At 48.6% G+C, this 21943-nt stretch overlaps 1 protein-coding gene across 1 annotated transcript in view; it reads left to right on the forward strand.

The window, feature by feature from the left end:
- Positions 1-21943, forward strand: part of LOC106594828 (ventricular zone-expressed PH domain-containing protein) — a 193066-nt gene that overhangs the window by 91061 nt on the left and 80062 nt on the right. Inside the window, exons 5-6 of the mRNA XM_045704029.2 lie at positions 2024-2187; positions 15048-15257. Coding sequence (XP_045559985.1) covers positions 2024-2187; positions 15048-15257 — 374 coding nt within the window. The remainder of the gene's footprint in view (positions 1-2023; positions 2188-15047; positions 15258-21943) is intronic.

Raw genomic sequence — 21943 nt, forward strand, 5'->3', positions numbered from 1 at the left:
ACAGTTCCTGGCTCCTCACTAGAATGGGATGAAGGAGGATTGGACAGAGATGTCAGGAATCTATAGATTCTCCAGGAAGTAAATGTGCACTGTCGGGCCAAATAGAACTCCCAGTCAATTAAACTGAATGAATGAAAATGATTGGACCTATGTGTACTTCCTGGTTTCTATTTATGACATAACCTTTGTCCAATCCCTCTTCACTTCATTATAGGTTCCTCTCACATTGCTGGCCCACAGTTGTTAGGACTCTCACTACTTCCTCTTTTCCAACACGTGTTTATTATCCCATGTCTCTGTGGTACCACCTGTTTCCTTAGCCAATCAGAGTGAGGGTTGACTGCAAATAGAACCCCATTCACAAAATGAGAATCACCTCCGCAGTGTGTGTTCCATTCATAGGATTGTCCCAGGAAGGAACCTTGGGATTGCTTCCAGATGACCCTGTAGATAACGACAGATATTCAGCATGCAGGAAGACTGGAAGGCTCTCTTGTCTCTGTCTCTTTGTCTCCTCTGTCATTCTCTCAGTCTGACACTCTATTTTGGTCTCCTTGTAATTAATCCAATTCGTTCAAGTTTTATAGGCAGGAAGTACATGTGTTGATTTTACCAAAGCAGAACAGTTTTAAACTATTATACAGTAGATGAAAGGACAACATCTTTCTCTCTATTGTTCTCTACCCCCACCACTCTCTCTCTCTTTCTCTCTCGGTCTCACTAAGTCCATATGTCCTTTAGATGATGTGCTTTGACATTTAACATAAAATAATAACATGCTGGACACAGTCATGCTGTAGGAATTTCACATAGTTTTGTCCCATAGAATAAATCACATCCAGGTTTACCCCACTCATACTACTGTATTAACTCCAGCCTTTTACTGTGAGGACATCAGTCAATCCCTTTTACTGTGAGGACATCAGTCAATCCCTTTTACTGTGAGGACATCAGTCAATCCCTTTTACTGTGAGGACATCAGTCAATCCCTTTTACTGTGAGGACATCAGTCAATCCCTTTTACTGTGAGGACATCAGTCAATCCCTTTTACTGTGGGGACATCAGTCAATCCCTTTTACTGTGGGGACATCAGCCAATCCCTTTTACTGTGAGGACATCAGTCAATCCCTTTTACTGTGGGGACATCAGTCAATCCCTTTTACTGTGGGGACATCAGCCAATCCCTTTTACTGTGAGGACATCAGTCAATCCCTTTTACTGTGGGGACATCAGTCAATCCCTTTTACTGTGGGGACATCAGTCAATCCCTTTTACTGTGAGGACATCAGCCAATCCCTTTTACTGTGGGGACATCAGTCAATCCCTTTTACTGTGAGGACATCAGTCAATCCCTTTTACTGTGGGGACATCAGCCAATCCCTTTTACTGTGAGGACATCAGTCAATCCCTTTTACTGTGAGGACATCAGTCAATCCCTTTTACTGTGAGGACATCAGTCAATCCCTTTTACTGTGAGGACATCAGCCAATCCCTTTTACTGTGGGGACATCAGCCAATCCCTTTTACTGTGAGGACATCAGTCAATCCCTTTTACTGTGGGGACATCAGTCAATCCCTTTTACTGTGAGGACATCAGCCAATCCCTTTTACTGTGAGGACATCAGTCAATCCCTTTTACTGTGAGGACATCAGCCAATCCCAACTGACTTTGTTGAAAAAGGATTTAGCTACAAAGTAAACATAAAAGGCATTGTTCGTGTTCATGTGATGTCATAAGAGATGAAGCTACTAATAAAACTACTAATTGAAGACAGAAGACATTGTGCAGATGCATGAGATATTTAAAGATGGTTTAGATATGAAGGTCAATTTCTCTTGGGAAAATATTGAAGGATTCTGGTACACATTATGTCAATTTTTGCATTTACACAGCAACACGTTATTTTTTTCCTCAAGGATGAACGTCATCGAGTGAATATTGACAACAAATGGTGAGACTTTAATCCGTTGTCACGTACACCATGTACCTAGACCCTGTCTGTCCGTGTCGTCCCCCTCTAGGTAACCACATGCTCCTACGCGTGCTGCCGTCCGTCTACCCCAAACAGCCCCATGCCATCCATCGTCACCTAGGCAACCTGGCGGCCATGATGTCACAGCTCGATTCACCTGAGCAACAACACCTGCTGAGGCTGATCCGGATGGTCGCCGAGCAACAGCCACTGGTGTGTGTGTGTGTGTGTGTGTGTGTGTGTGTGTGTGTGTGTGTGTGTGTGTGTGTGTGTGTGTGTGTGTGTTCACGTACCCATGTGCCCGTCTATGAGCATGTGTGTGATGGAGTGCGTTCAAAGAACACATTAGTCATGAGAAAGTCCAGAATTCCTACATGTGGGAATGCTGTGCTGCGCTCCAGAGAGCATGGTCCAGCATGAGGATATTAAGGGGAGAGTAATGGGAGAGGGGAAAGTATGTATGTACATGCTAGATGGGTGTTGTCACCCGCATTAAGACAGAACAAGCTGAGTCATCAGAAACCCTGTGCTGAGGGCAATAGTGGGATGGGTCTGGTTAAAAAGAGAACAGTCACAAAGAAGTGAAAGACCACATTTAGAACACAATAGGAATCACACACACACTCTCATATACGCGCTCATTATGAGTGTGTAGAGAATGCATCCGTCATCAGTAATGTCAAATATCTCTCACACTCATGATGCAAGAGTCCCATCTGATGATCAGATTCATTTATCAGGGAAACTCTAATAAGTCATTCAGCTCGTCTCCGGTTAGGAGGAAAGAGGAGAGAGAGAGAGAGAGAGAGAGAGAGAGGGGAGAGAGAGAATTGAATTGTGTCTTTGTTGTATGTTTGAAATGTTCTTGTCTGTATGCCTAAAACTGTACATGTCAACATGTTTACACAGGGAACAGCCGTAAAAGAGATCCAGGTCTGTCTGTTTTCCCTGTTAAAATAAAGATTAAAAAAAAAAAAGAGACCACTGTGACTGACCCAAAATGAAGGAAAGCTTTGACTATGTACAGACTCAGTGAGCATAGCCTTGCTATTGAGAAAGGCCGCCGTAGGCAGACCTGGCTCTCAAGAGAAGACAGGCTATGTGCACACTGCCCACAAAATGAGGTGGAAACTGAGCTGCACTTCCTAACCTCCTGCCGGACCCACAAAGAATTCAAAAACAAATCCAATTTTGATAAACTCCCATATCTATCTGGGTGAAATACCACAGTGTGCCATCACAGCAGCAATATTTGTGACCTGTTGCCACAAGAAAAGGGTAACCAGTGAAGAACAAACACCATTGTAAATACAACCCATATTTATGTTGATTTATTTTCCCTTTTGCACATCAAATCAAACTTTATTTGTCACGTGTGTAGACCTTACCGTGAAATGCTTACTTACAAGCCCTTAACCAACAGTGTAGTTCAAGAAAGAGTTAAGAAAATAATTACCAAATAAACTAAAGTGTAAAAAAAATGATTAAAAGTAACACAATAAAATAACAATAACGAGGCTTTATGCAGGAGGTACCAGTATCGAATCAATGTGCGAGGGTACAGGTTAGTCGAGGTAATTTGTACATTGAGGTAGGGGTGAAGTGACTGCACATTGTTAGAACAATGTATAGACAATGACATTTGAAATGTCCCTATAATTTTGGAACTTGTGTGAGTGTAAATTGAATTGAGAGAAAGAGAGGGGGGAGAGAGACAGAGAAAGAGAGGGGGGAGAGAGACAGAGAAAGAGAGGGGGGAGAGAGACAGAGAAAGAGAGGGGGAGAGAGACAGAGAAAGAGAGGGGGGAGAGAGACAGAGAAAGAGAGGGGGAGAGAGACAGAGAAAGAGAGGGGGGAGAGAGACAGAGAAAGAGAGGGGGGAGAGAGACAGAGAAAGAGAGGGGGAGAGAGACAGAGAAAGAGAGGGGGGAGAGAGACAGAGAAAGAGAGGGGGGAGAGAGACAGAGAAAGAGAGGGGGGAGAGAGACAGAGAAAGAGCGGGGGGAGAGAGACAGAGAAAGAGCGGGGGGAGAGAGACAGAGAAAGAGCGGGGGGAGAGAGACAGAGAAAGAGCGGGGGGAGAGAGACAGAGGAGAGAGAAAGAGGAGAGAGAAAGAGAGGGGGGAGAGAGAGAGAGGAGAGAGAAAGAGAGGGGGGAGAGAGAAAGAGAGGGGGGAGAGAGAAAGAGAGGGGAGAAAGAGAAAGAGAGGGGGGAGAAAGAGAAAGAGAGGGGGGAGAAAGAGAAAGAGAGGGGGGAGAGACAGAAAGAGAGGGGGGAGAGAGACAGAAAGAGAGGGGGGAGAGAGACAGAAAGAGAGGGGGGAGAGAGACAGAAAGAGAGGGGGGAGAGAGACAGAAAGAGAGGGGGGAGAGAGACAGAGAAAGAGAGGGGGGAGAGAGACAAAGAAAGAGAGGGGGGAGAGAGACAAAGAAAGAGAGGGGGGAGAGAGACAGAGAAAGAGGGGGGGGAGAGAGACAGAGAAAGAGCGGGGGGAGAGAGACAGAGAAAGAGCGGGGGGAAAGAGACAGAGAGGGGGGAGAGAGACAGAGCGGGGGGAGAGAGACAGAGAGGGGGGAGAGAGACAGAGAGGGGGGAGAGAGACAGAGAAAGAGCGGGGGGAGAGAGACAGAAAGAGCGGGGGGAGAGAGACAGAGAAAGAGAGAAAGAGGAGAGAGACAGAAAGAGAGGGGGGAGAGAGACAGAGAAAGAGAGGGGGGAGAGAGACAGAGGAGAGAGAAAGAGGAGAGAGAAAGAGAGGGGGGAGAGAGAGAGAGGAGAGAGAAAGAGAGGGGGGAGAGAGAGAGAGGAGAGAGAAAGAGAGGGGGGAGAGAGAAAGAGAGGGGGGAGAGAGAAAGAGAGGGGAGAAAGAGAAAGAGAGGGGGGAGAAAGAGAAAGAGAGGGGGGAGAAAGAGAAAGAGAGGGGGGAGAGAGACAGAAAGAGAGGGGGGAGAGAGACAGAAAGAGAGGGGGGAGAGAGACAGAAAGAGAGGGGGGAGAGAGACAGAAAGAGAGGGGGGAGAGAGACAGAAAGAGAGGGGGGAGAGAGACAGAAAGAGAGGGGGGAGAGAGACAGAGAAAGAGAGGGGGGAGAGAGACAAAGAAAGAGAGGGGGGAGAGAGACAAAGAAAGAGAGGGGGGAGAGAGACAGAGAAAGAGGGGGGGAGAGAGACAGAGAAAGAGCGGGGGGAGAGAGACAGAAAGAGAGGGGGGAGAGAGACAGACAGAGAGGGGGGAGAGAGACAGAGAAAGAGCGGGGGGAGAGAGACAGAGAAAGAGCGGGGGGAGAGAGACAGAGAAAGAGCGGGGGGGAAAGAGACAGAGAGGGGGGAGAGAGACAGAGAGGGGGGAGAGAGACAGAGCGGGGGGAGAGAGACAGAGCGGGGGGAGAGAGACAGAGCGGGGGGAGAGAGACAGAGAGGGGGGAGAGAGACAGAAAGAGCGGGGGGAGAGAGACAGAGAAAGAGAGAAAGAGGAGAGAGACAGAAAGAGAGGGGGGAGAGAGACAGAGAAAGAGAGGGGGAGAGAGACAGAGGAGAGAGAAAGAGGAGAGAGAAAGAGAGGGGGGAGAGAGAGAGAGGAGAGAGAAAGAGAGGGGGGAGAGAGAAAGAGAGGGGAGAAAGAGAAAGAGAGGGGGGAGAAAGAGAAAGAGAGGGGGGAGAGAGACAGAAAGAGAGGGGGGAGAGAGACAGAAAGAGAGGGGGGAGAGAGACAGAAAGAGAGGGGGGAGAGAGACAGAAAGAGAGGGGGGAGAGAGACAGAAAGAGAGGGGGGAGAGAGACAGAAAGAGAGGGGGGAGAGAGACAGAAAGAGAGGGGGGAGAGAGACAGAAAGAGAGGGGGGAGAGAGACAGAGAAAGAGAGGGGGGAGAGAGACAGAGAAAGAGAGGGGGGAGAGAGACAGAAAGAGCGGGGGGAGAGAGACAGAGAAAGAGAGGGGGGAGAGAGACAGAGAAAGAGGGGGGGGAGAGAGACAGAAAGAGCGGGGGGAGAGAGACAGAGAAAGAGACAGAGAAAGAGAGGGGGGAGAGAGACAGAAAGAGAGGGGGGAGAGAGACAGAAAGAGAGGGGGGAGAGAGACAGAAAGAGAGGGGGGAGAGAGACAGAGAAAGAGAGGGGGGAGAGAGACAGAAAGAGCGGGGGAGAGAGACAGAGAAAGAGCGGGGGGAGAGAGACAGAGAAAGAGCGGGGGGAGAGAGACAGAGAAAGAGCGGGGGGAGAGAGACAGAGAAAGAGCGGGGGGAGAGAGACAGAGAAAGAGCGGGGGGAGAGAGAAAGAGGAGAGAGAAAGAGAGGGGGGAGAGAGAGAAAGAGGGGGGAGAGAGAGAAAGAGAGGGGGGAGAGAGAGAAAGAGAGAGAGAGAGAGAGAGGGGGGAGAGAGAGAGAGAGAGAGAAAGGGGGAGAGAGAGAGAGAGAAAGGGGGGAGAGAGAGAGAGAGAGAAAGGGGGGAGTAAGAGATAGAAAATGTTAAAGAAAGACCACAAGAAACAAAAAAGTGAGATAAAATCAACAACAATGACAACATTAAGACCAAGAACATCCTACGGTGGGAGGGAGACAAGAGGCCTGGGCTGGTCTGGCTAGGACAGATAATGAGGCAAAGGGGATTTAGTATACCCAGTAAGTCCCACAGTAAGGCTACGGTATTCAGCACCCCATAGATCATGCGTCTGACCTACTGACCCATTACAGGGAAAGACATCACGTTTCTCCCTGATTGACTGACCAGCACAGCCAGGGGTCAGCCAGGGCGACAGAGGTTGTGTAAGGTTCATAACTCTAACTGTCACGTTTATCGTCGTCGTCAGACGATATAGCGAAATCATCGTCGGAAAAGGAGGACCAATATGCAGCAGGATTGAGATTGTTCATTTTGAACATTTAATAAACTCAAAATGAACATACAAAAATAACAAAACAAACTCACGATTTACAGACAGTCTTCTCAGGCTCACATACGCTAGACAAGAAACAATCTCCCACAAATGACAAACACACCCTAATATATGGGACTCTCAATCAAAGGCAAATAGACCACACCTGCCTTCAATTGAGAATCCCCACCCCAATTGACTAAACATAGAACCAGACTACCTAGACTAAACATAGAATTACATGAATCTCAAACAGTGCCCAAAAACCCCGGAATACTTAAATCAAATGCCCTTACTACAAAAACACCACCCTGAACCACATCAACCAAATACCCTCTGCCACATCCTGACCTAACTACAATGACAATTAACCCTTATACTGGCCAGGATGTGACACTAACACGTCAACTGACTGACTGGTGTGTGCATGTATGCGTGTGTGTGTCTCCATGTCTTTGATCGTCTTTCTCCATGTCTTTGATTGTTTTTCTCCATGTCTTTGATCGTCTTTCTGCATGTCTTTGATCGTCTTTCTCCATGGGAGCTTATGTCTGATCGTCTGTCTCCATGTATTTGATCGTCTGTCTCCATGGGAGCTTATGTCTGATCGTCTGTCTCCATGTATTTGATCGTCTGTCTCCATGGGAGCTTATGTCTGATCGTCTGTCTCCATGTATTTGATCGTCTGTCTCCATGTATTTGATCGTCTGTCTCCATGGGAGCTTATGTCTGATCGTCTGTCTCCATGTATTTGATCGTCTGTCTCGATGTCTTTGATCGTCTGTCTCCATGGGAGCTTATGTCTGATCTTCTGTCTCCATGTATTTGATAGTCTGTCTCCATGTCTTTGATCGTCTGTCTCCATGGGAACGTATGTCTTTGATAGTCTGTCTCCATGGGAACATATGTCTTTGATAGTCTGTCTCCATGGGAACGTATGTCTTTGATCGTCTGTCTCCATGGGAACGTATGTCATTGATCGTCTGTCTCCATGGGAACGTATGTCTTTGATAGTCTGTCTCCATGGGAACATATGTCTTTGATAGTCTGTCTCTATGGGCACATATGTCTTTGATAGTCTGTCTCTATGGGAACGTATGTCTTTGATAGTCTGTCTCTATGGGAACATATGTCTTTGATAGTCTGTCTCCATGGGAATGTACACTGCTCAAAAACATGCACATTTGTGGCCTGCTGGAGGTCATTTTGCAGGGCTCTGGCAGTGCTCCTCCTGCTCCTCCTTGCACAAAGGAGTTGCTGCTGGGTTGTTGCCCTCCTACGGCCTCCTCCACGTCACCTGATGTACTGGCCTGTCTTCTGGTAGCGCCTCCATGCTCTGGACACTACGCTGACAGACACAGCAAACCTTCTTGCCACAGCTCGCATTGATGTGCCATCCTGGATGAGCTGCACTACCTGAGCCACTTGTGTGGGTTGTAGACTCCATCTCATGCTACCACTAGAGTGAAAGCACCGCCAGCATTCAAAAGTGACCAAAACATCAGCCAGGAAGCATAGGAACTGAGAAGTGGTCTGTGGTCCCCACCTGCAGAACCACTCCTTTATTGGGGGTGTCTTGCTAATTGCTATAATTTCCACCTGTTGTATATTCCATTTGCACAACAGCATGTGAAATGTATTGTCAATCAGTGTTGCTTCCTAAGTGGACAGTTTGATTTCACAGAAGTGTGATTGACTTGGAGTTACATTGTGTTGTTTAAGTGTTCCCTTTATTTTTTTGAGCAGTATATTTCACCCTCTTTTCTGTTCTCTCTTTCTTTTCCATTCCTTTCAGATCCCTACTGTCTGCTGTATTCCTCCAGACCTCAGATCCCTACTGTCTGCTGTGTTCCTCCCAGACCTCAGATCCCTACTGTCTGCTGTGTTCCTCCCAGACCTCAGATCCCTACTGTCTGCTGTGTTCCTCCCAGACCTCAGATCCCTACTGTCTGCTGTATTCCTCCCAGACCTCAGATCCCTACTGTCTGCTGTATTCCTCCCAGACCTCAGATCCCTACTGTCTGCTGTGTTCCTCCAGACCTCAGATCCCTACTGTCTGCTGTATTCCTCCCAGACCTCAGATCCCTACTGTCTGCTGTATTCCTCCCAGACCTCAGATTCCTACTGTCTGCTGTATTCCTCCAGACCTCAGATCCCTACTGTCTGCTGTGTTCCTCCCAGACCTCAGATCCCTACTGTCTTCTGTGTTCCTCCAGACCTCAGATCCCTACTGTCTGCTGTGTTCCTCCAGACCTCAGATCCCTACTGTCTGCTGTATTCCTCCCAGACCTCAGATCCCTACTGTCTGCTGTATTCCTCCCAGACCTCAGATCCCTACTGTCTGCTGTATTCCTCCCAGACCTCAGATCCCTACTGTCTGCTGTGTTCCTCCAGACCTCAGATCCCTACTGTCTTCTGTGTTCCTCCAGACCTCAGATCCCTACTGTCTTCTGTGTTCCTCCAGACCTCAGATCCCTACTGTCTGCTGTATTCCTCCAGACCTCAGATCCCTACTGTCTGCTGTATTCCTCCCAGACCTCAGATCCCTACTGTCTGCTGTGTTCCTCCCAGACCTCAGATCCCTACTGTCTGCTGTATTCCTCCAGACCTCAGATCCCTACTGTCTGCTGTGTTCCTCCCAGACCTCAGATCCCTACTGTCTGCTGTATTCCTCCAGACCTCAGATCCCTACTGTCTGCTGTATTCCTCCCAGACCTCAGATCCCTACTGTCTGCTGTATTCCTCCCAGACCTCAGATCCCTACTGTCTGCTGTATTCCTCCCAGACCTCAGATCCCTACTGTCTGCTGTGTTCCTCCCAGACCTCAGATCCCTACTGTCTGCTGTGTTCCTCCCAGACCTCAGATCCCTACTGTCTGCTGTGTTCCTCCCAGACCTCAGATCCCTACTGTCTGCTGTATTCCTCCCAGACCTCAGATCCCTACTGTCTGCTGTATTCCTCCCAGACCTCAGATCCCTACTGTCTTCTGTGTTCCACCAGACCTCAGATCCCTACTGTCTTCTGTGTTCCTCCCAGACCTCAGATTCCTACTGTCTTCTGTGTTCCTCCAGACCTCAGATCCCTACTGTCTGCTGTATTCCTCCAGACCTCAGATCCCTACTGTCTGCTGTGTTCCTCCAGACCTCAGATCCCTACTGTCTGCTGTATTCCTCCCAGACCTCAGATCCCTACTGTCTGCTGTGTTCCTCCAGACCTCAGATCCCTACTGTCTGCTGTATTCCTCCCAGACCTCAGATCCCTACTGTCTTCTGTGTTCCTCCAGACCTCAGATCCCTACTGTCTGCTGTGTTCCTCCAGACCTCAGATCCCTACTGTCTGCTGTGTTCCTCCAGACCTCAGATCCCTACTGTCTGCTGTATTCCTCCCAGACCTCAGATCCCTACTGTCTGCTGTATTCCTCCCAGACCTCAGATCCCTACTGTCTGCTGTATTCCTCCCAGACCTCAGATCCCTACTGTCTGCTGTGTTCCTCCCAGACCTCAGATCCCTACTGTCTGCTGTGTTCCTCCAGACCTCAGATCCCTACTGTCTGCTGTGTTCCTCCCAGACCTCAGATCCCTACTGTCTGCTGTGTTCCTCCAGACCTCAGATCCCTACTGTCTGCTGTATTCCTCCCAGACCTCAGATCCCTACTGTCTGCTGTATTCCTCCAGACCTCAGATCCCTACTGTCTGCTGTATTCCTCCCAGACCTCAGATCCCTACTGTCTGCTGTATTCCTCCCAGACCTCAGATCCCTACTGTCTTCTGTGTTCCTCCAGACCTCAGATCCCTACTGTCTGCTGTATTCCTCCCAGACCTCAGATCCCTACTGTCTGCTGTATTCCTCCAGACCTCAGATCCCTACTGTCTGCTGTGTTCCTCCCAGACCTCAGATCCCTACTGTCTGCTGTATTCCTCCAGACCTCAGATCCCTACTGTCTGCTGTATTCCTCCAGACCTCAGATCCCTACTGTCTGCTGTATTCCTCCAGACCTCAGATCCCTACTGTCTGCTGTGTTCCTCCAGACCTCAGATTCCCTACTGTCTGCTGTGTTCCTCCAGACCTCAGATCCCTACTGTCTGCTGTGTTCCTCCCAGACCTCAGATCCCTACTGTCTGCTGTATTCCTCCAGACCTCAGATCCCTACTGTCTGCTGTATTCCTCCCAGACCTCAGATCCCTACTGTCTGCTGTGTTCCTCCAGACCTCAGATCCCTACTGTCTGCTGTATTCCTCCCAGACCTCAGATCCCTACTGTCTGCTGTATTCCTCCCAGACCTCAGATCCCTACTGTCTGCTGTGTTCCTCCCAGACCTCAGATCCCTACTGTCTGCTGTATTCCTCCCAGACCTCAGATCCCTACTGTCTGCTGTATTCCTCCCAGACCTCAGATCCCTACTGTCTGCTGTGTTCCTCCCAGACCTCAGATCCCTACTGTCTGCTGTATTCCTCCCAGACCTCAGATCCCTACTGTCTGCTGTATTCCTCCCAGACCTCAGATCCCTACTGTCTGCTGTATTCCTCCAGACCTCAGATCCCTACTGTCTTCTGTGTTCCTCCCAGACCTCAGATCCCTACTGTCTGCTGTATTCCTCCAGACCTCAGATTCCTACTGTCTTCTGTGTTCCTCCCAGACCTCAGATCCCTACTGTCTGCTGTGTTCCTCCAGACCTCAGATCCCTACTGTCTGCTGTATTCCTCCCAGACCTCAGATCCCTACTGTCTGCTGTATTCCTCCCAGACCTCAGATCCCTACTGTCTGCTGTATTCCTCCCAGACCTCAGATCCCTACTGTCTTCTGTGTTCCTCCCAGACCTCAGATCCCTACTGTCTTCTGTATTCCTCCCAGACCTCAGATCCCTACTGTCTGCTGTATTCCTCCCAGACCTCAGATCCCTACTGTCTGCTGTATTCCTCCAGACCTCAGATCCCTACTGTCTGCTGTGTTCCTCCAGACCTCAGATCCCTACTGTCTGCTGTATTCCTCCCAGACCTCAGATCCCTACTGTCTGCTGTATTCCTCCAGACCTCAGATCCCTACTGTCTTCTGTGTTCCTCCAGACCTCAGATCCCTACTGTCTGCTGTGTTCCTCCAGACCTCAGATCCCTACTGTCTGCTGTGTTCCTCCAGACCTCAGATCCCTACTGTCTGCTGTATTCCTCCCAGACCTCAGATCCCTACTGTCTGCTGTATTCCTCCAGACCTCAGATCCCTACTGTCTGCTGTGTTCCTCCCAGACCTCAGATCCCTACTGTCTGCTGTGTTCCTCCCAGACCTCAGATCCCTACTGTCTGCTGTATTCCTCCCAGACCTCAGATCCCTACTGTCTGCTGTATTCCTCCCAGACCTCAGATCCCTACTGTCTGCTGTATTCCTCCCAGACCTCAGATCCCTACTGTCTGCTGTATTCCTCCAGACCTCAGATCCCTACTGTCTGCTGTATTCCTCCCAGACCTCAGATCCCTACTGTCTGCTGTATTCCTCCAGACCTCAGATCCCTACTGTCTGCTGTGTTCCTCCAGACCTCAGATCCCTACTGTCTGCTGTATTCCTCCAGACCTCAGATCCCTACTGTCTGCTGTGTTCCTCCAGACCTCAGATCCCTACTGTCTGCTGTGTTCCTCCAGACCTCAGATCCCTACTGTCTGCTGTATTCCTCCCAGACCTCAGATCCCTACTGTCTGCTGTGTTCCTCCAGACCTCAGATCCCTACTGTCTGCTGTATTCCTCCCAGACCTCAGATCCCTACTGTCTGCTGTATTCCTCCCAGACCTCAGATCCCTACTGTCTGCTGTGTTCCTCCCAGACCTCAGATCCCTACTGTCTGCTGTGTTCCTCCAGACCTCAGATCCCTACTGTCTGCTGTGTTCCTCCAGACCTCAGATCCCTACTGTCTGCTGTGTTCCTCCAGACCTCAGATCCCTACTGTCTGCTGTATTCCTCCAGACCTCAGATCCCTACTGTCTGCTGTATTCCTCCCAGACCTCAGATCCCTACTGTCTGCTGTATTCCTCCCAGACCTCAGATCCCTACTGTCTGCTGTATTCCTCCAGACCTCAGATCCCTACTGTCTGCTGTATTCCTCCCAGACCTCAGATCCCTACTGTCTGCTGTATTCCTCCCAGACCTCAGATTCCTACTGTCTTCTGTGTTCCTCCAGACCTCAGATCCCTACTGTCTGCTGTATTCCTCCAGACCTCAGATCCCTACTGTCTGCTGTATTCCTCCCAGACCTCAGATTCCTACTGTCTTCTGTGTTCCTCCAGACCTCAGATCCCTACTGTCTGCTGTATTCCTCCAGACCTCAGATCCCTACTGTCTGCTGTATTCCTCCCAGACCTCAGATCCCTACTGTCTGCTGTATTCCTCCCAGACCTCAGATCCCTACTGTCTGCTGTATTCCTCCAGACCTCAGATCCCTACTGTCTGCTGTATTCCTCCCAGACCTCAGATCCCTACTGTCTGCTGTATTCCTCCCAGACCTCAGATCCCTACTGTCTGCTGTATTCCTCCAGACCTCAGATCCCTACTGTCTGCTGTGTTCCTCCAGACCTCAGATCCCTACTGTCTGCTGTATTCCTCCCAGACCTCAGATCCCTACTGTCTGCTGTATTCCTCCCAGACCTCAGATCCCTACTGTCTGCTGTATTCCTCCAGACCTCAGATCCCTACTGTCTGCTGTATTCCTCCCAGACCTCAGATCCCTACTGTCTGCTGTGTTCCTCCCAGACCTCAGATCCCTACTGTCTGCTGTATTCCTCCCAGACCTCAGATCCCTACTGTCTGCTGTATTCCTCCCAGACCTCAGATCCCTACTGTCTGCTGTATTCCTCCCAGACCTCAGATCCCTACTGTCTTCTGTGTTCCTCCCAGACCTCAGATCCCTACTGTCTGCTGTATTCCTCCAGACCTCAGATCCCTACTGTCTGCTGTATTCCTCCCAGACCTCAGATCCCTACTGTCTGCTGTGTTCCTCCAGACCTCAGATCCCTACTGTCTGCTGTGTTCCTCCCAGACCTCAGATTCCTACTGTCTGCTGTATTCCTCCCAGACCTCAGATCCCTACTGTCTTCTGTGTTCCTCCAGACCTCAGATCCCTACTGTCTGCTGTATTCCACCCAGACCTCAGATCCCTACTGTCTGCTGTGTTCCTCCCAGACCTCAGATCCCTACTGTCTGCTGTATTCTCTCTCTCTCTCTCTCTCTCTCTCTCTCTCTCTCTCTCTCTCTCTCTCTCTCTCTCCTAATCTCAACTCTGCTCTCTCTCTCTTTCTCTCTCTCTCTCTCTCTCTCTCTCTCTCTCTCTCTCTCTCTCTCTCTCTCTCTCTCTCTCCTAATCTCAACTCTGCTCTCTCTCTCTCTCTCTCTCCTAATCTCAATTTTGCTCTCTCTCTCTCTGTCTCCTAATCTCAACCCTGCTCTCTCTCTCTCCTAATCTCAACTCTGCTCTCTCTCTCTCTCTCCTAATCTCTACTCTGCTCTCTCTCTCTCTCTCTCTCTCTCTCTCTCTCTCTCTCTCAATCTCTCTCTCTCTCCCTTAATCTCAACTCTGCTCTCTCTCTCCTAATCTCAACTCTGCTCTCTCTCCCTCTCCCTCTCTCTCTCTCTCCTAATCTCAACTCTGCCTTCTCTCTCTCTCTCTCTCTCTCTCTCCTAATCTCAACTCTGCCTTCTCTCTCTCTCTCTCCTAATCTCAACTCTGCCTTCTCTCTCTCTCTCTCTCTCCTAATCTCAACTCTGCCTTCTCTCTCTCTCTCTCCTAATCTCAACTCTGCCTTCTCTCTCTCTCTCTCTCTCTCCTAATCTCAACTCTGCTCTCTCTCTCTCTCTCTCTCTCTCTCTCTCTCTCTCTCCTAATCTCAACTCTGCCTTCTCTCTCTCTCTCTCTCTCTCTCTCTCTCTCCTAATCTCAACTCTGCTCTCTCTCTCTCTCTCTCTCTCTCCTAATCTCAACTCTGCCTTCTCTCTCTCTCTCTCTCTCTCTCTCTCCTAATCTCAACTCTGCTCTCTCTCTGTCTGTCTCCAGGAAGAGTAGCTGCAGCTTTGGCTGTAGCTAATGGGGGATTCTAATAAAATACTGAATACTCTCATACCGCCTTCTAGCCTCTTTTCCATCCTTCAACCCAATGCTGATCACTGGTTTTATCCTCTCCCCCTCTCTCTCCCACTCCCTCCCTCCCTCCTCTCTCCCCCCTCCAGGTTCTGAGCCCCCTGGTGCCCTCCCTGGTTGGTTACCTAGGCGATGCCTCTCTGAACGAGACCCTACTGGGTGCACTGGTGGACGTGTCACAGGCTAGCCCCGCCTCCATGGCCCCCTTCCTGCCTGCGCTGAGGGTTGTGGGTCAGCAGTACCCAGTTCTGCTGGGACACGTGGTCAAAATACACAGAGCTGTGGGCTTGACCAGTGAGGTGAGGAGACATCAATATTCACCTTTCTTCTACTCTTACTTCTCTCTCTTTCCCCCTCTCATTTCTCTCTCATTTCTCTCTCTCCTCCTCTTCTCTCTCATTCCCCCTCTCATTTCTCTCTCTCCTCCTCTTCTCTCTCTCATTTCCCCTCTCATTTCTCTCTCATTTCTCTCTCGACTCATCTTCTCTCTCATTCCCCCTCTCATTTATCTCTCATTTCTCTCTCTCATTCCCCCTCTCATTTCTCTCTCTCCTCCTCTTCTCTCTCATTCCCCCTCTCATTTCTCTCTCGCCTCCTCTTCTCTCTCATTCCCCCTCTCATTTATCTCTCATTTCTCTCTCCTCTTCTCTCTCATTCCCCCTCTCATTTCTCTCTCTCCTCTTCTCTCTCATTCCCCCTCTCATTTCTCTCTCTCCTCCTCTTCTCTCTCATTCCCCCTTTCCCCTGTCATTGTCAACTTTCATTTCCTCTCTTCTTCTATCTCTCCATCAGTGTTGGGCAGTGCAGCAGTGTTAACACAGACGCCGGAACTCACTGTGCCAGAATCACTTAGTCAGCCTGGCTAGGTCTGTCCATACACACACACACACACACACACACACACACACACACACACACACACACACACACACACACACACACACACACACACACACACACACACACACACACACACACACATACACACACACACACACACACACACACACACACACACACACACACACACTTATCATGAACCATCAGTCACCTGCCAGAAATAATCAATCAAAACACAGGGACACAGTGAAACTGATCCTTACATTCCTAATTCCCAATCATCATTAGCTTGAGCTTTCATATTAACCTAATCTTACTCATATAAGGTTTAGGGTGACATTGACAATAAACACTCAGTTAACAGGTCCATATCTACAGTTCAGTTAACAGGTCCATATCTACAGTTCAGTTAACAGGTCCATATGTACTGTTCAGTTAACAGGTCCATATCTGCAGTTCAGTTAACAGGTCCATATCTGCAGTTCAGTTAACAGGTCCATATCTGCAGTTCAGTTAACAGGTCCATATCTACAGTTCAGTTAACAGGTCCATATCTACAGTTCAGTTAACAGGTCCATATCTGCAGTTCAGTTAACAGGTCCATATCTGCAGTTCAGTTAACAGGTCCATATCTACAGTTCAGTTAACAGGTCCATATCTACAGTTCAGTTAACAGGTCCATATCTGCAGTTCAGTTAACAGGTCCATATCTACAGTTCAGTTAACAGGTCGATATGTACTGTTCAGTTAACAGGTCCATATCTGCAGTTCAGTTAACAGGTCCATATCTACAGTTCAGTTAACAGGTCGATATGTACTGTTCAGTTAACAGGTCCATATCTGCAGTTCAGTTAACAGGTCCATATGTACTGTTCAGTTAACAGGTCCATATCTGCAGCTCAGTTAACAGGCCGATAGCTGCATGCCTGTATAGTTATGCTTGGAACCACAGCATCAAATCTGTCAAAGCAGTTTATTTAGCTTATTAATCACGGTATGTTCTGGTATCACGCCATCTCATGTGGGGGTCAACTCTAACACGCTTAGGTAACACGCTAAACCCGCTATATGCCTGTGTGTGTAAGCACTACATGCTTTTCCAGCCCTGCATGTGGTTTCATTCAGTGGAAGTGTTTGTTCAGGTGAACATTGTCTTCTAGGGTCAAGATCTGGAAGATTTCTGCAGACTGTTAATGGACATGATGGTCTAATGAGATGATTGGTGAATGAGGCCTTCTGAAGGAACACTGAGAGATGATTGGTGAATGAGGCCTTCTGAAGGAACACTGAGAGATGATTAGTGAATGAGGCCTTCTGAAGGAACACTGAGAGATGATTAGTGAATGAGGCCTTCTGAAGGAACACAGAGGAGATGATTAGTGAATGGGGCCTTCCGAAGGAACACTGAGAGATGATTGGTGAATGAGGCCTTCTGAAGGAACACTGAGAGATGATTAGTGAATGGGGCCTTCTGAAGGAACACAGAGGAGATGATTAGTGAATGAGGCCTTCTGAAGGAACACTGAGAGATGATTGGTGAATGAGGCCTTCTGAAGGAACACTGAGAGATGATTGGTGAATGAGGCCTTCTGAAGGAACACAGAGGAGATGATTAGTGAATGGGGCCTTCTGAAGGAACACTGAGAGATGATTAGTGAATGAGGCCTTCTGAAGGAACACTGAGAGATGATTAGTGAATGGGGCCTTCCGAAGGAACACTGAGAGATGATTAGTGAATGGGGCCTTCTGAAGGAACACTGAGAGGAGATGATTAGTGAATGGGGCCTTCTGAAGGAACACTGAGAGGAGATGATTAGTGAATGGGGCCTTCTGAATGAACACTGAGAGGAGATGATTGGTGAATGAGGCCTTCCGAAGGAACACAGAGGAGATGATTAGTGAATGGGGCCTTCTGAAGGAACACAGAGGAGATGATTAGTGAATGGGGCCTTCTGAAGGAACACTGAGAGGAGATGATTAGTGAATGGGGCCTTCTGAAGGAACACTGAGAGATGATTGGTGAATGGGGCCTTCCGAAGGAACACAGAGGAGATGATTAGTGAATGGGGCCTTCTGAAGGAACACTGAGAGATGATTAGTGAATGAGGCCTTCCGAAGGAACACTGAGAGGAGATGATTAGTGAATGGGGCCTTCCGAAGGAACACTGAGAGATGATTGGTGAATGAGGCCTTCTGAAGGAACACAGAGGAGATGATTAGTGAATGGGGCCTTCTGAAGGAACACAGAGGAGATGATTAGTGAATGAGGCCTTCCGAAGGAACACTGAGAGATGATTGGTGAATGAGGCCTTCTGAAGGAACACAGAGGAGATGATTAGTGAATGGGGCCTTCTGAAGGAACACTGAGAGATGATTGGTGAATGAGGCCTTCTGAAGGAACACTGAGAGATGATTGGTGAATGAGGCCTTCTGAAGGAACACTGAGAGATGATTAGTGAATGGGGCCTTCTGAAGGAACACAGAGGAGATGATTAGTGAATGAGGCCTTCCGAAGGAACACTGAGAGTAGATGATTAGTGAATGGGGCCTTCTGAAGGAACACTGAGAGTAGAGGCATGTCCCAGCCTGTCCTATTGTTACGCCTAAGTGGTTAGCACCAGGGGTTCAACTAGTGTTGAGCCATGCTCAAGGTCATCTGCCATGTCTCTCCACACTTCTCTCTTGTCCCATGTCCATATCCACACCCTGGTTCAACCCTAACCCTAGCCATAACCCCAACCCTAGCTTCATGTCCACACCCCAGCTCAGGCATACCCCTAGCCATAACCCTAACCCAAACCCTAGCTTCATGTCCACACCCAGGCTCAGCCATACCCCTAGCCATAACCCTAACCCTAGCCATATCCCTAACCCTAGCCATAACCCTAGCCATAACCCCAACCCTAGCTTCATGTCCACACCCCAGCTCAGCCATAACCCTAGCCATAACCCTAACCCTAGATTCATGTCCACACCCAGGCTCAAACCTAATGCTAGCCATAACCCTAACCCTAGCCATAACCCTAACCCTAGCCATAACCCTAACCCTAGCCATAACCCTAACCCTAGCCATATCCCTAACCCTAGCCATAACCCTAGCCATATCCCTAACCCTAGCCATAACCCTAGCCATAACCCTAACCCTAGCCATAACCCTAACCCTAGCCATATCCCTAACCCTAGCCATAACCCTAACCCTAGCCATAACCCCAGCCATAACCCTAACCCTAGCCATAACCCTAGCCATAACCCTAACCCTAGCCATAACCATAACCCTAGCCATAACCCTAGCCATAACCCTAACCCTAGCCATAACCCTAGCCATAACCATAACCCTAGCCATAACCCTAACCCTAGCCATAACCCTAGCCATAACCCTAACCCTAACCTTCACATTAATCTTGGATTATCATACTTTTATCATACAGTTTTGGGGCCCTTAAGATGCTGGATCAGGAGCCTGTTCTGGTTAGCTCCGGCTCAATTTAACCACTGGTCAATATGGGGTCACACTTCACCTCTCCACCATCATAACTGACTTCTGGTGAGAGTTCTGGTACAAAATGGCCTCACCCAGGTAGAGGTGGGTGTTACACATGTTTCCTCTGAGGTCATCCAGTCCATTCCTCTCAACGATAAAACCTAAGTGGTTGATGGAGAGAGACACATGTTACCTAGTGATGAAATGACTCCCAACACCTTGTCAAGAGGAGACAGAGAGAGAGATACCTAGTGATTATATGACTCCCAACACCTTGTCAAGAGGAGACAGAGAGAGAGATACCTAGTGATTATATGACTCCCAACACCTTGTGAAGAGGAGACAGAGAGAGATACCTAGTGATTATATGACTCCCAACACCTTGTGAAGAGGAGACAGAGAGAGAGATACCTAGTGATTATATGACTCCCAACACCTTGTGAAGAGGAGACAGAGAGAGATACCTAGTGATGAAATTACTCCCAACACCTTGTGAAGTGGAGACAGAGAGAGAGATACCTAGTGATTATATGACTCCCAACACCTTGTGAAGAGGAGACAGGGAGAGAGATACCTAGTGATTATATGACTCCCAACACCTTGTGAAGAGGAGACAGAGAGAGAGATACCTAGTGATTATATGACTCCCAACACCTTGTGAAGAGGAGACAGAGAGAGATACCTAGTGATTATATGACTCCCAACACCTTGTGAAGTGGAGACAGAGAGAGATACCTAGTGATGAAATGACTCCCAACACCTTGTGGGGGCGGAGAGCCAGGAGCCCCCACCGGGGGAGCAGAGAGATACCTAGTGATTATATGACTCCCAACACCTTGTGAAGAGGAGACGGAGAGAGATACCTAGTGATTATATGACTCCCAACACCTGTGGTGGGCGGGAGAGCCAGGAGCCCCACCGGGGGAGCAGAGAGAGATACCTAGTGATTATATGACTCCCCCGGGGAGACGGGGGACCTGTGTGCCCCACACCGGAGGGAGACGAGAGAGAGATACCTAGTGATTATATGACTCCCAACACCTTGTGAAGAGGAGACAGAGAGAGATACCTAGTGATTATATGACTCCCAACACCTTGTGGGGGCGGAGAGCCAGGAGCCCCCACCGGGGGGACGGAGAGATACCTAGTGATTATATGACTCCCAACACCTTGTGAAGAGGAGACCGAGAGAGAGATACCTAGTGATTATATGACTCCCAACACCTTGTGAGGAGGAGACAGAGAGAGAGATACCTAGTGATTATATGACTCCCAACACCTCGTGAAGAGGAGACAGAGAGAGAGATACCTAGTGATTATATGACTCCCAACACCTCGTGAAGAGGGGAGACAGAGAGAGATACCTAGTGATTATATGACTCCCAACACCTTGTGAAGAGGGGAGACAGAGAGAGATACCTAGTGATTATATGACTCCCAACACCTTGTGAAGAGGAGACAGAGAGAGATACCTAGTGATTATATGACTCCCAACACCTTGTGAAGAGGAGACAGAGAGAGAGATACCTAGTGATTATATGACTCCCAACACCTTGTGAAGTGGAGACAGAGAGATACCTAGTGATTATATGACTCCCAACACCTCGTGAAGAGGAGACAGAGAGAGAGATACCTAGTGATTATATGACTCCCAACACCTTGTGAAGTGGAGACAGAGAGAGATACCTAGTGATGAAATGACTCCCAACACCTTGTGAAGAGGAGACAGAGAGAGATACCTAGTGATTATATGACTCCCAACACCTTGTGAAGAGGAGAGACAGAGAGAGAGATACCTAGTGATTATATGACTCCCAACACCTTGTGAAGAGGAGACAGAGAGAGAGATACCTAGTGATTATATGACTCCCAACACCTTGTGAAGAGGAGACAGAGAGAGAGATACCTAGTGATTATATGACTCCCAACACCTTGTGAAGTGGAGACAGAGAGATACCTAGTGATTATATGACTCCCAACACCTCGTGAAGAGGAGACAGAGAGAGAGATGAAATGACTCCCAACACCTCGTGAAGAGGAGACAGAGAGATACTTAGTGATTATATGACTCCCAACACCTCGTGAAGAGGAGACAGAGAGAGATACCTAGTGATTATATGACTCCCAACACCTTGTGAAGAGGAGACAGAGAGAGAGATACCTAGTGATTATATGACTCCCAACACCTTGTGAAGAGGAGACAGAGAGAGAGATACCTAGTGATGAAATTACTCCCAACACCTTGTGAAGAGGAGACAGAGAGAGATACCTAGTGATTATATGACTCCCAACACCTCGTGAAGAGGAGACAGAGAGAGAGATACCTAGTGATGAAATGACTCCCAACACCTTGTGAAGAGGAGACAGAGAGAGATACCTAGTGATTATATGACTCCCAACACCTTGTCAAGAGGAGACAGAGAGAGATACCTAGTGATTATATGACTCCCAACACCTTGTGAAGAGGAGACAGAGAGAGATACCTAGTGATTATATGACTCCCAACACCTTGTGAAGAGGAGACAGAGAGAGATACCTAGTGATTATATGACTCCCAACACCTTGTGAAGAGGAGACAGAGAGAGATACCTAGTGATTATATGACTCCCAACACCTTGTGAAGAGGAGACAGAGAGAGAGATACCTAGTGATTATATGACTCCC

Source organism: Salmo salar, chromosome 20 (assembly GCF_965601325.2).
Source record: "Salmo salar chromosome 20, fSalSal1, whole genome shotgun sequence".
NCBI lineage: Eukaryota > Metazoa > Chordata > Actinopteri > Salmoniformes > Salmonidae > Salmo > Salmo salar.